At 43.9% G+C, this 14,210-nt stretch overlaps 1 protein-coding gene across 1 annotated transcript; it reads right to left on the reverse strand.

The window, feature by feature from the left end:
* Positions 1-1,890: 1,890 nt before the first annotated feature.
* Positions 1,891-8,624, reverse strand: UTP23 (UTP23 small subunit processome component). The gene is made up of 3 exons (XM_075141255.1): positions 8,377-8,624; positions 3,796-3,970; positions 1,891-2,888 (listed from the first exon to the last, which is right to left on the reverse strand). The coding sequence occupies exons 1-3, from the start codon at positions 8,562-8,564 to the stop codon at positions 2,502-2,504; spliced, it is 750 nt and encodes a 249-aa protein (XP_074997356.1). The 5' UTR covers positions 8,565-8,624; the 3' UTR covers positions 1,891-2,501.
* Positions 8,625-14,210: the final 5,586 nt, after the last annotated feature.

Consider the following 14,210-nt stretch of genomic DNA (forward strand, 5'->3'; position numbering starts at 1 on the left):
CACCACGAGAGCCCGGCCTGGACAGAGCCGGTCGCGCCAGCTGGGCTCGGCCTTACAGGCTGCTCCCCGCGTTACTGATGTAACGGCACAAACACAGCCTGCCAGCTTTGGCCTGGAGGACTTGTTTTCCTTGGAAACTAGGGTGGGTGGTTTTTTTTTCAAATTTCAAAATGGTAACAACACATGGTCTGATCGCCTCTGCTTGTTGCCTGGGCGGGAGCCCTCCTCCAAAACTGAAAGGCAAGTTATGTACCTTGCTGGAGGAGAGCTGCAGCTACGCTGCAGACAAATCTTGCAGCTTTTCTCTGAAGAGCTCACTCCCTTTTCATTCCAGTTCTTCCCAACGGCAACATGACGACTCAGTTTGTGTTAACAAAATGCTAAGGAAACACAGATAAATATAGTTTTAAATCCTTTAAGGTGGGAGTCATTAGAGGACTGTTAAAATACTCTTTTTTGCAATAATTAGGTTTTTGTCTGTTTCTAGTCTTTAAAAAAGGTGTATTTAAGCTTTGTGTTTCAACTGCACTGAAAAGGACTATTGTAAATAATTAGGGTATGTTTTCTGCTCAATTTTTAAAAACAATATTTATAGTAAAGTTACTGGATTTTAACGTACTTTTGACTCAGAAAGAGATTTTGAAGATGAACCATCTCTGCTGTCTGCTCCACGCTTTACTTATAGCAGTGCTTTCTGCGGGTGGATTTGGGGAAGAGGAAGAAATACAAGCAATATTTAAGGGGGAACTGGAAGCAAAACTACATTAACATGGCACTGTGCACAAGTAAGCGAAGGAGAAGGGAACAGGACAGCTTGAGAAAGGTGACACACATTAAACAAATATGCTGCATTAAGGAATTCCTAGGAATTATTAAACTTCTCCTCAGGACTCATTATTAGCAATCAATGTAGGAACAATACCACGATGAGCGTGACCGTTTTTAATTTTTAATTAAAGCTTTCACCTCGAGTATAGCAACCCTTCCTTGCTTGCTTCCATCTCTCGCGGTCAGTTCCCAAGGAGCATGTGGCCTCTCATATGGAACAATAAGGCGCAGTCCACCCCTAACAGCTCTGTTGGGAGGAACGGCTGTGACCTGGGGCCGCAGCAGCGTCCCGTGCTGCAACCACGGAGCACACCAAGGCACCTCTCCTGCGCTGGCCGGAGGAAATCTCAGCAGATTCTAGGGAACAACCCTCCAGTTTCTGCTAAGACTGGCCAACCCCATCACTCAAGCTGGTTTCTCAAACTCCATGAAACAACTGTCCTGGTAATTTGAAAAGCCAACAGAAAGCATCATACATTATAGCTGTGTACGTACTCCAGACATATCGAAGAACCTGTGCAGATAATGCACATATGAGAACTACTTTGCAAACATATGATACATAGGTTGAAAGACTGTTTAAAAAACATGGCTTAAACTCATCTAGGTGAAGAAACAGAAAGCTTTTAAGAATTACATCTCAGTTAAGTAGAAATGCACTGAGAAAAGTTAAAAATCCGGTGACTAGGAACACTGCTAGAGCATACCTATGCCACAGCACGTGCCCTGCTGCATACCCCTGCATGATGTCATCTCAGTCACTCACTTCTGCCTCCTAATGCCACCAAACATGCAAGGTACAGGAAATAGCTACTGAAGAAAATCAGGTAGTTGAAACAATTTTGGCAGCTCCCTCCTCCAATGCAGTTCTGTTCTGTTCATAACCTTACAGAACAGTGAAACGAGTGCAACAGGCTCCGAGTCCCACCACCGTCAGCTGGCTGTATTTCAGGACTCCTCCACAGCTGTGCTGTGATGACATTAGGTGTTGGCCAGTGCTTTGATTCAGCATTGTCAAGCTGCACTCTTCCTATTTAAAAAGGAAGAATAAACTAGACACACTAGAGATGCCATTATAATGTCAGGAATATCAACACAATCACATGCCCTCCAGGATCTTCTTAATAAATAAAGATCATGAACAACAAACATATAACTCACATAGAGTTTACAGAGTAATTTAGGCTGGAAGGGACTTCCTGGGAGCATCTGGTCACTTTGCAAAAGTTAACTTTTGTATTCATACAATGCAGATGATAAATAAGATACTATGCTCTTTTAGGTCAATTCCACATTCTGTAACAGAACAACTGTCAAAACTAGTTTTAGTAAGAATAGCAACCTAGATTTAGAAAGAAGTCTAGTATCCCACCAAAACCTATATGAAACCCAAGAAGCATTTCTAAAAAATTGCTACTGATCATGTGAACGCTCTGGCAGAAATCAAGATGCTGAAGAGAATAATGAAACATGAGGGTTCCTAAATATTTTGTCACAAACCCAATTACTACACAACAGAATAAATAATTACAACAATAAGCTGCAATAAGCAGTACCACCTCATAAAAGTAAGTTTTAATATTAACAACTTGATTTCACATGATTGCATATTAATCGTTCTTTTTGCAAAGTTCAAACAATGTTCAAGTCCTGCATTGTTTACAAAGATGGGTTTATTCTTCTTCATTCTTCTGCACTGGCTGCATGGCTTCTGCTTTAATTCTATTTCGCTTTCTTTTTCTTCTTTTCTTCTTTTCAGCAGCAGGTTCCTGACCCTCCTGTGTTTTTTTCTTTTTCTTCTTTAGACAGCTGAGAGGATTTGGGCCGCCTGCCCTTTTACGTTTTCTTCTCTTTTCACCTTCTTGCTTTGCTAGTCCTTCCCTTTCTTTAAGCTGCACAATACTTTGTTTTTGGTGCTCTGGAACAAGCTGATCTGTCTGCAACTTTTGAACAAATGCCAAAGATTTAGGAGAAGGTTTGTCTAGCACCATAGTGTTCTGAATAATGAAGAGGAGAGGAACACCAGCCTTCTTTTTCACTTTGTTTGCTAAATCCTGGTCCTGTAAAATTAAATACTTTAGTCAATATTTTGAGATTAAACGATATTTGCAATTCAAATGCACCTACTTTTAATACAAAACGATGAAGATAAATTACATTATGAAAAAGATAAGAAACTTAATCTAGCAGGTATACCTGGCAGTGCCTTTCAGAGCAATTTAATTTTCAATTTCTCTCCTTCTGATTAGCTGTACTCCTGATGGAAAATTTATAAACATTTCCTTTTTTCATGCATGTATAAGCATACATGCATTTTTTGAGAAAAAAGTCCCAGTTCATTGGTATGTAGCACACCGCTTCACAAGAAGTAAGAAAATTTCTTTTATAACAAGTCATTTTAAACTCCTCGTATCTTACATAAGTATACAGAATTTTACTGCAAACCATTTTATATATAGTGTATATAATTTACACATACAGTCCCAATAAGAGACCTAAGAAAAAACCTGGCTTTCTTATTTGTACACAAGTTCTACCTTTATGCTTTAGTTAAAACCTCCAAAATTTCTTAAAATTGAAGTTATATGGTCGTTTAACACATAATTTCACTTTCCAGACTACTGTGCAAAACAGTTCAGGGCAGGGGATGCACACACAAGCAATATGCAAATTAACATTCATCCGTTGTTTTCTTACATGTCAATAGGCAGTCAGCATGTTTTCTACACTTTCTGCTAAACTAAGCAATATCCTTCTAGGGTAAAAATACCTAGTTGTTCAAGTAAGACAAAAGATTCCCTACTTCATAATTCACAAATACATTTAAGAGCAAGTAAGGCTTTACAAGATTAATTCCCACAAGCTATTTAAAAATCTCATAATCGAGGTTTCTGTAGGTTTCCTTACCCTTAGGTATCAAAGGATCGCTTCATATGAAATGGAGTTACGTTTCCCATGAGCATTTACCTGTGTAGCGATAAAGAAATGGTGAGGATTGCCTTCTTCAATCATGGAAAGTAAACAGGCCGAACCACTCACAGGATCCTTGTGGTGAGAACAGTTTCGAACTTGAAATCTTTGGGCAATTAGTTTTGCTCCGTACAGTGCTTTCCCCAGTGATTCCAGTTCTTTTAGAACACATCTGAAAACCAAAACCAACAGTGATTTCTAAATGAGAAAATAACTACACACTTTTTACAACAGCCAAAGGTTGACATGAGTTAATTAGGAATGAGCAATACCTGGTTGTTCAGGTAATGTTCTATGATTTGTAAACGGTACCCAGTAATCTGAAAGCAGTAGCCTATCTGAAGACGTCAAAGGTTCCAAACAAGATTAACCAGTAACAACGTTAAGTTATATTAAATGATTTAAAAATATTTAATATCAGGGACAATGCTAAGTCCTTACATTTATGTTTGGATATCACCTAGCATGTGAACTACTACTTAACAAATAAAATTACTTGAATTAGCACAAACTAATTAATCACTGCATGCAAGTTAAACTCTGTATTGGCGTCCATCACCTTGCTTCAAACTTGCTATCAGAATCCAACCTACTCAAGCAAAAGAAAAAGATTGTCCATATGATTAAAAATCTGGAGTTTATGGGTCCACAATGTTCCAACTAGACAATAAAATGCAAACCTAAAATCTTCCTCTTAGCAGCAGTTAGAGCAGACACTCACACAGGACAGTGTAGCAGTCTACGAGGATGCTAGCTTGTATACTCAGAAATGAACAGGAGATGAAACCTAACTTACTTCGGCCACTGAGTCTTACTATTAAATGCGGACAGCGAATGTATGGGCTTGAAATACAGGTTCAAGGATATGGTAGCACGGTGATTAATCAGAAGAAGTGAGCAGGCCGAAAACCTCTTTGGAACTTTTATTTGGTTTACATCTATCGTCAAAATAACTGCAAAATATTAAATAAAACTATTTTTTCTTCCCAGAGAAGAAAGTTTAGCCTTTGAGGACAGTCTTTGTGGAGACTTCAGCCTGTTCTGTTTACAAAGACTCTCACAGCAAGCCAGCTGATTTCCTCAGGGAAGCTCTGGTCATGCCATTGAGGTACTGCCTCACCAACTTAACATCCTGACAGCAGAGAAAACGAGTCCATTCAGCTGTCCTAAGTGAAAACAGGTGAAAAAGACCAATAGATATTGCTGAAAGAAGGAAGCAAGAAGTGACATTTAGACATGACTAGAATACAGTTTGGATCAAAGTGATTCCTGAACCTTTCACAGCTAAGGTTATGAATCGATAACTTTCTACTGTTTAGAAGTACGGGCCAGTTCTGTATGCTTTGCAAGATGGCTCAGTGTTTAATTTTTGTAGCCTTGGGTATACATCTTCCTGATATTTTCAGTACTTGCATCCATGATGGGCAACTGGCTATTCTGTCATTGCAGAAATCCAAGTGAGGGAGATTTTATCATGACAAAGTCAAGTAAAAACAAAGGCAACTTCAAGGCAACTTAGATATTTAGTGTGCATGCTTTAAAAGAAGCGTTTACCACTTTTGGAAGAAGGGGCAGGCAACTCAAGAAGAGTACAGGGATCTCGTTAGGTCGTGCAGAGAGGAAATTAGAAAGGCAAAAGCCCAGCTAGAACGCAACCTGGCCACTGTCGTGAGAGACAACAAAAAATGCTTTTACAAGTATATTAATGACAAAAGGAGAGCCAAGGAGAATCTCCATCCTCTACTGGATGCGGGGGGGAACGTTGCCACCAAGGACGAGGATAAGGCTGAGGTACTCAATGCCTTCTTTGCCTCAGTCTTTAATAGTCAGAGCAGTTATCCTCAGGGTACTCAGCCCCGAGCTGGAAGACAGGGACGGCGAGCAGGATAAACCCCCCATAATCCAAGAGGAAGAAGTTAATGACCTGCTACGCCACCTGGACACTCACAAGTCTATGGGGCCGGATGGGATCCACCCGAGGGTACTGAGGGAGCTGGCAGAGGAGCTTGCCGAGCCGCTCTCCATCATTTAGCAGCAGTCCTGGTTAACTGGGGAGGTCCCGGACGACTGGAGGCTTGCCAATGTGACGTCCATCTACAAGAGGGTTGGAAGGAGGATCCGGGGAACTACAGGCCGGTCAGCCTGACCTCGGTGCCAGGGAAGATCATGGAGCGGTTCGTTTTGAGGGCACTCACGAGCCACGTGCGGGACAACCAGGGGATCAGGCCCAGCCAGCACGGGTTCATGGAAGGCAGGTCCTGCTTGACCAACCTGATCTCCTTCTATGACCAGGTGACCCGCCTAGTGGATGAGGGAAAGGCTGTGGATGTGGTCTACCTGGACTTCAGTAAAGCCTTTGACACTGTCTCCCACAGCATTCTCCTAGACAAGCTGGCGGCTCACGGCCTAGACAGGTGCACTCTTCGCTGGGTAAAGAACTGGCTGGACAGCTGTTGTGGTTTAACCTGGCAGACAGCCAAATACCACACAGCCGCTCGCTCACTCCCCCCGCCCCCCCAGTGGGACAGGGAGAGAATCGGAAGGGTAAGAGTGAGAAAAACTCGTGGGTTGAGATAAAGACAGTTTAATAGAACAGAAAAGGGAAAATAATGATAATAAATAATGATAGAATATACAAAATGAGTGATGCACAATGCAATTGCTCACTACCCACGCTGACCGATAACCAAGTAGTGATTGGCACTTCCTGGATCACGCCTACCGTTCATATACTGAGCATGACGTCACATAGTATGGAATACCCCATTAGCCAGCTGGGCTGGCTGTCCTGATTATGTTCCCTCCCATCTTGTGTACCTAGCTCAGTCAGTAGGCACAGGAACTGTCCTTGGACTAGGAGGGCACTTAGCAACAACTGAAAACATCAGTGTGTTATCAACATTCTCCTCATACTAAATCCAAAACACTAGGAAGAAATTTAACTCTATCCCAGCCGAAACCGGGACAACGGCCGAGCCCAGAGAGTTGTGGTGAACGGAGTTAAATCCAGTTGGCGGCCGGTCACGAGCGGTGTTCCCCAGGGCTCAGCACTGGGGCCGGTCCTGTCCAATATCTTTATCAATGATCTGGATGAGGGGATCGAGTGCTCCCTCAGTCAGTTTGCAGACAACACCAAGTTGGGCGGGAGTGTTGATCTGCTGGAGGGTGGGAAGGCTCTGCAGAGGGACCTGGACAGGCTGGATCGATGGGCCGAGGCCAACTGTATGAGGTTCAACAAGGCCAAGTGCCGGGTCCTGCACTTTGGCCACAACAACCCCAGGCAACGCTACAGGCTTGGGGAAGAGTGGCTGGAAAGCTGCCCAGAGGAAAAGGACCTGGGGGTGCTGGTCGACAGCCGGCTGAACATGAGCCGGCAGTGTGCCCAGGTGGCCAAGAAGGCCAACGGCATCCTGGCCTGTATCAGAACTAGTGTGGCCAGCAGGAGCAGGGAGGTGATCGTGCCCCTGTACTCGGCACTAGTGAGGCCGCACCTCGAATCCTGTGTTCAGTTTTGGACCCCTCACTACAAGAAGGACATTGAGGTGCTGGAGCGTGTCCAGAGAAGGGCAAGGAAGCTGGTGAAGGGCCTGGAGCACAAGTGTTATGAGGAGCGGCTGAGGGAGCTGGGGTTGTTTAGCCTGGAGACGAGGAGGCTGAGGGGAGACCTCATCGCGCTCTACAACTACCTGAAAGGAGGTTGTAGCGAGGTGGGTGTTGGTCTCTTCTCCCAAGTAACAAGCAATAGGACGAGAGGAAATGGCCTCAAGTTGCGCCAAGGGAGGTTTAGACTGGACATTAGGAGAAATTTCTTCATTGAAAGAGTGGTCAGGCCTTGGAACAGGCTGCCCAGGGAAGTGGTGGAGTCACCATCCCTGGAAGTATTTAAAAGACGTGTAGATGAGGCGATTAGGGACATGGTGTAGTGGGCACGGTGGTGTTGGGTTGATGGTTGGACACGATGATCTTAGAGGTCTTTTCCAACCTTGATGATTCTATGATTCTGTAACTCTACTTCCACGCCTTTGTCTAGCACATCGTTGTTCTCCCTAGAGAACAGGTACTTTGGCAGGCTGAAACTCCAGACAGGCTGTAATTCCCCCCCTGCCCAAGAGATCTGAGCTTGCCTCTGTTGTTCTCACTTCGCCAAGCAGACGCTGGGAGTGGGAAGAGGCCCACCCAGACGTCCCTCACACACCAGGGTCACCCCTCGCCCCTCCTCATCCCTCAACAGTTTCTGCCCTCTTCGGAAAGGCAGCTGGTACTGGGAGAAGCTCCTAGCCTTCTGCACGTTAACTACAGCCCACAGCGCTACGCCCTCAACACAGCTACCGCCCTCGGCCCCGTAACCAGGCGAGCCCAGAGCCCCGCGGCCCCCGCCCCCCCGCCGGCGCTGCCTGAGGGACCGCGGGCGCCACCCCCGACTGGCCCCGCCCCTGCGCACTGCGGCCCGCGCCCTCGGGCTCCAGGACCCCAGGCATGCGCACTGCGCCTCGCTCCGGGCGGCCTCCAGCCCCCCTCCCCGGGCATGTGCACTGGGGCTGCCCGGCGGCCCCTGCGGCGGGGCGCCCCGCGGCCTACCGGGTGGTGCAGAGCTGCGTGGCGCCGTCCAGGTAGCCAGGCAGCTGCTCCCGGATCTGGATCTTGTTGCGGAGCGCGGCCTGGCAGAAGGTGCCGTCCAGCAGCACCTGGAAGGGCTGGCGGAAGTGGAAGTTGTGCTTGTAGAAGCCCATGTTCTTCTTAGCGTGCTTCTGCCGCCTCAGCTTCATGGCGCCGCCGCCGCCCGCCCGGAACGGCCGGCGGCTCCCCCGGAAGCTGCGCCGGGCGCGGCGGAGCCGGGCGGGGGCGGGGCCTGTCGCGGCCCCCCGCCCCTCCGGCGGGAGCTGGGCCCGGGCCGGGGAGGGGGCACGGCGGCCGGCCGGGCTGCTCCCCCGAGCGGAGAGGGCTGCCCTTACGCTCCCGCTGGGCCCGTGTCTGGCTGCCTTGTGCCTCGTGGGCCGCGCTGGCGTGCGCCGCGGCGGGTGCGTGAGCGGGGGGATGAGCGTGCTGCCTGCGCGCCGTGCGGGGGGCCTGCAGGGCGTCCCGCTCACTCGGCTGGTACTTGGCGCCGATCACCTGAAAACTGGTTCATTGCCCTGTGCTAGCTCCTGCCATGCGCCAAGATCAGAAACACCCAAGCTTTTTTTTCTCCTAACTCAGCATAATGATACATTACATTTACTGTCCCGGAGACCCCATCGTCAGCGTAGTTTAATCATCCATCAGCATACTTCCCTCAGGAAGGCTTACTCGGTGCCTGCTCTTACTGTTTGCCTGTATTAGGTACATCAACTTAAGCTCTATATGCACAAAGTTCAAAATTAATTAAAGTTGAAAAGCATATATCCTACATTTTAATACTCCTTTTTTTCCATGACAAATAGAAAACTCAATTTCACTGTAATCTGGGAAAATAGCTGTCATTCAGAAAGCTAGACTGCACAAACTGCTCCCTGTTCATCAGAAAACCTGAGCACACCAGACATCTGGCAGTTAAGAAACTGAACTTAATGCCTGTATTTTAGGCAGGCAAAGGGATGTGATATCTTAACACCATCAAAATGATAATTAGAGACATCTGTCTCGCTGTGCAGGAACAACGGCAGACATCTTTCTGCCAGGGACAACTGTTGCAAGCACAATTTGCAGCTACCTGCCAGTTAGCTCACCGTAATCAGTCAGGCTGCTCTAAGGTTATTTAAGCAAATAGCCACCTGTCGTATTGATCTTTTTGCTACCAAATAGACATGGGAAATACCTGCTTCCAAGCAGGATAGTTAGTGATACGAGAAACTGAATAATAAGGCATTTAATTACTATTCTAGAAATTGAAATGTTTAAATGGGAAGATATTTTAAAGTGGTTACGAGATGAAAAGTGGGAAGAACAGGTGATTGAGAGTATTTTCCATGGGATATGACTGTGCTGTCAACAGTATTTTGCTATCATTAAATCCTTCTTTCCAGCTGTCTTCAGGGCACAGTTGCATGCTCATGAGTATCATGGATACCCAAGGATATGTGCCTTATTCTATGAGCTAAGTGATAAGTTGAATTCATTGGTCTTTATTAAGCTTCAGTCCTGTGGCTGACGTACTCCCATACTGGCGTGGTGTCTCAGTTCCTCTAACTAGCTTCATAGTTTCCTTATTTAAAAAATCAGACAAAAACACTCAGGAAGACTCCAAAGTAAAACCTTATTAGATGATTTTTTTTGTTTTCTTTTTTTTTTTCAAAATTAACTGCCCAAAGACAGGCAGTTATTCCTTATTAAGAAGACTTTGCCAGCATATCTCACAGTGGAACTGTCAGCTAGAATGTGGAATCTGCAATGGTAACAGCTGCTATTAGAGAATGGAGATAAAAAAGAGAAAAAAATAAATGAGAGCTTGAGCTAGTAATAATTTTGAACTAAATGCAAAGTAAGATATAATCCAGAGTAGGGTGTTAAATACCATTGTGATGAGATGCTCCTTCACTGTTCATCTGGTAAATAGTATCATCACAGACAAGTTGTAATGCAATTGGTATGATAAAATATGTTCAGACGGCTGGCTAGCAGGCAAAACAACAGCACAGATTTCTCCTTCTTCATTGTGCAGAAGATAGATAGCATTAATTGTATGATAAACTACTTGCAGTATCATTCTGTAAATTGCATTTCACTTCTATGCAATTCTTTTAAAGTTTCTTTTTAATAAATTTTAAATGTTAAAAGTAATATCTGTAAGAATACAATAGCAGTGCAGAGAAGTATAATTTTTTCAACATTTTCTTTGATGTTTTGACAGTATTTTACATATAATAAAATTCACCATTTTCCTTTTAAGTTCAATTATTTTACTGTTCCCATGAGCAACCTGTAGAGTTGATTTTTTAAAAATAAGCCTACGGATCTTATGGGAGCTGCTGAATCCAGTGGTCTCTGGGACCGGGGGGTTGCTGCTCCTGGCTGCTAAAGTCCATCCGTGCTCACTCGTTGGACCTGGGAGGGGTCTTAGGCTCGCATGTATCCTGGGCAAGCGTATGCATGCACGCACGCACACACATACACAGAGGACATATATAATGTAAGTACAGACAGTGAAGTGGACCGCTGCCTGCTCACGTGTGAGCCCCCCTCCTCCCCATTTTCCTACATGTCCCCCAAGATCCACCCTGATCCTTCCTTTCCCTGCCTTTGGCCAATTCTGTGAACATCCCATAGTAAGTTTTGCATAATCCCACAAGCCCCTGCTGATATCCCATAAAAAGTTTTGCACAGTCCCATACACCCCATCAAATATGTTGTAAAACTCCTGATAATCATGTTTCCCCCACCCTACCAGTGACAAAGCTCAGGCTGGTTGTCTTCCAGGTGGCTTCCTCGGTAGCTCCTTTAATGGCCTGAAGAGTTCTGCTCTTCACTGTTGTCTTTGTTGCCACCTGCTCATTTGGCAATTTTTGTGTGTCTCTGTGTGTTTAATATATCACTTTCCTTCTTATTTCCTTTATACTGAATAATCCTTAACCAGATGACTTAATGAACCAAATACTCTCACATTCCACATACCCTTACAGAAACTGTCTGTAGCACAGCAAAGCTTATCATAAAGCTCAGAGGAAGATACCTTTTGAAATAACTTGCTATTATATTTTTAATTGAGAAGTTTCATCAGTTATCTGGCTGCACCACTAAAAGACTTTGAGGTTGGTTTTTTTTTAAGTGAGCATTTTATCGAAGAACTAACAAAACCACTTGCCATGTCAGCAGACTGCCTACCAGCAGTATCGTTGTGGAAGTGAACCTGAGGAGGAGAGTGGAAGGTGTTGAAGCACTGCCTTTGTTAACGTGACTTGTTTTTCCAGAGACAGGAAACAGAATTTGAAATGAGGAACTTCTTTTTGTGAAACACAAGTTCCTGACGGCTACTGGACAGGATAGTGATCTACAGGGTACAGTCATGATCTACCAAAACAGTTCCTGTGACTTTATCAATAATACTGATACCTTGTAGGTAAATATACAGTATTTATGAAAATGAGGTATCACACTGAAGGAGACCTTCTATATATCCAAAGTAAGTTCATACTGAACTGACCAAATCTGAGCAATGATAGGCGTCATAGGAAACCCGGCTTCACCCATTGCACTGCACATAAAACTTGCTTCAGCTCTTTGCAGAGAAGACCATCTCCTGGCGTGCATGAGTTCAGCTGGTTTTGAGATGGTAGGTAAAGCAGCAGTAGAATTAAATAACATAAAATTGCTGTGACATGTGGATTACTTGAAGCAAAAGCTGTTTCTTTATCAAAAGAGCTTTGATGTCGGCCTAATAAAGATTTTCCTTAATAGCCGGCACTTGGCAAATGCTTGTAGCTTGGCAAGAAAAAGATCTTAGCTCCTGATTCTCCCAAACTTGTCCTGTGTCAGAACTTTTTAATCTGAATGTGTTGCTTTTGGGCAAATGTTGTGCTCTGTGGTTATCTGCATAAGTCTTAGCAGCAGACATGCTTAAATACAAAAAATGAACTGACTTACAAAAAAGAAAAGGGTACGGTTTTCAGTTACAAGATTTTGAAACAAAATTGTAATAAATAAACACAGGACAGTAAAACATTATTGGAGTGTGTCTGAAAACACTTTCCTAGGTGTGTTTTAGAATTTTTCTGAGGTATGTATAGGCCACAGAATGAGATTCAGCAGCATTTAATATGCTAAATTGTATTTGTCGGGATGATTATTGTTCATTGCTGGCTCCTCTTTCATTGGGGCTTGTTTTAAGCTTTTGAATTTTAGCCTTCATCATGTACATTCACCTTTTACAGTATCTATTTTTCTGTTCTCTCATGGGCATGCAGCATCTTGATTTATAATAAAGATGGCTGTGACAAGCCCTATTTTTTTCTTTATGGATTGGTACGAACTCAGCAGATGGGAATTTTGTATATGGTAAAGCTTTCTGCACCTTTCTGGCTCTACTGTTACCAGACTCCTCCTCCACCTGAAAATTACTTCAGGTTTAAATACCGTAACTGCTCATCAGAGTATGTCCCACGTTAACTATCTTTTAAATTGTATACCATAAGAAGCACACATTTAATGTAGAGATTAGGATATTTAGTTTCACTACATACTGGTGGCTTCCATGGGTAAGAAATAGAATACAACGGGTATCTATATAGGCTTTTAAGTGACTGCTTACAATAGCAAATACATTGAGAATGCTCTGGAGAACAAAGATTTTGCAGGCAACTTTAGCTTTCTTACTAGAGCTGAAAGAAATTGTAGGGCTGAAAATGATCAGTGGGATTCTTGACAGCTTCTCAAATGTTATACCAGCTTTTCTGTCTTCTTTGACCTTGAGCTAAATTCACATGAATGCTGAACAAAATCAGATCTTATCTAATCTAACTAAATCTTTTGTCTTTCTGAATAGATACACTTCACTGATACACATCATTTAGTTTATGCAGCATTTTTGGTTGATGCAGCTCTCCAAGATGTACATGTTAAACAACTGGTTCCATGCTGCTGTAAGGACATGGAACATCACACGGGCATCCTTTGAGAGCAGCCTTTCCTCCCTGCACTGTTCGTCGAGATCTGCACTAGTTAGTTGCCATTCTGTGCCACGTGTGACATGCTGCAGTACTGCTCCCTCTATATTCGCAGAGCTTGTAGAAGCACTTAAGAGTGATGTAAAAGTGCCATAATCTAGAAAAATAGGAAGTCTTCGTGGAGTACCCAGGACTGGAATTGTAACTCCAACTTGGGGAGCGGGAAGAACACAGAAGATGGGAAGATACCTTCAAACACTGATGATGTGATAGCTGATGTGCCAGGTAGATAGAGGGGAAGAATGGAGTGATGCTTTACATCTTGTCTCCTATTGTGCCTATGAAAGTATCCATTGCTTCATTTTGAGCAGAACATCCCTCCCCTCCTTTCAGTATTTCTGATGGAAAGTAAAGATATCAGGTCCGTCTTAGTTCTTTTAAACAACTATATGGTTTTACTTTGGAGATTACAGGAAGCTGGAAGACATAACACATTCTGGATTTTTTATATGATTACTTCCATTTGTTTCCTCATTTCTTGTTCTTAGAGAAGGTTGTTATCTTCGGCATGTGATAGCTTGCGTGTCATCAAGAATCAGAAGGTGCATTAGTTGATTATGAAGATAAGGCAGAACAAATTGACATCAAAAGAGAAATTATGTGGGAAGCCTATCTCAGACAAGAAATTAACTTTATGGCCAAAATTCTGATTTGTGCAAGAGAATTCAGTTCAGTTGCCTCAGATACTATATGTGTTTTTTCACCCTTTCATTGATTTCAGGGAGAAATCAATTAACTGGGAACAGAGAAGTGGAATCTTTACATTGTGGTGATAAA

Source organism: Calonectris borealis, chromosome 2, assembly GCF_964195595.1.
Source record: "Calonectris borealis chromosome 2, bCalBor7.hap1.2, whole genome shotgun sequence".
Taxonomy (NCBI): domain Eukaryota; kingdom Metazoa; phylum Chordata; class Aves; order Procellariiformes; family Procellariidae; genus Calonectris; species Calonectris borealis.

What these genes read in the sequence shown, in the direction of transcription:
- UTP23 (XM_075141255.1), bottom strand. Translation starts at nt 8,564, where the DNA reads ATGAAGCTGAGGCGGCAGAAGCACGCTAAGAAGAACATGGGCTTCTAC. An exon ending in ACGCAGCTCTGCACCACCCG is followed by an intron (nt 3,971 to 8,376) that starts GTAGGCCGCGGG and finishes TTTGGTTTTCAG; the next exon opens with ATGTGTTCTAAAAGAACTGG. An exon ending in ATTTCTTTATCGCTACACAG is followed by an intron (nt 2,889 to 3,795) that starts GTAAATGCTCAT and finishes TTAATTTTACAG; the next exon opens with GACCAGGATTTAGCAAACAA.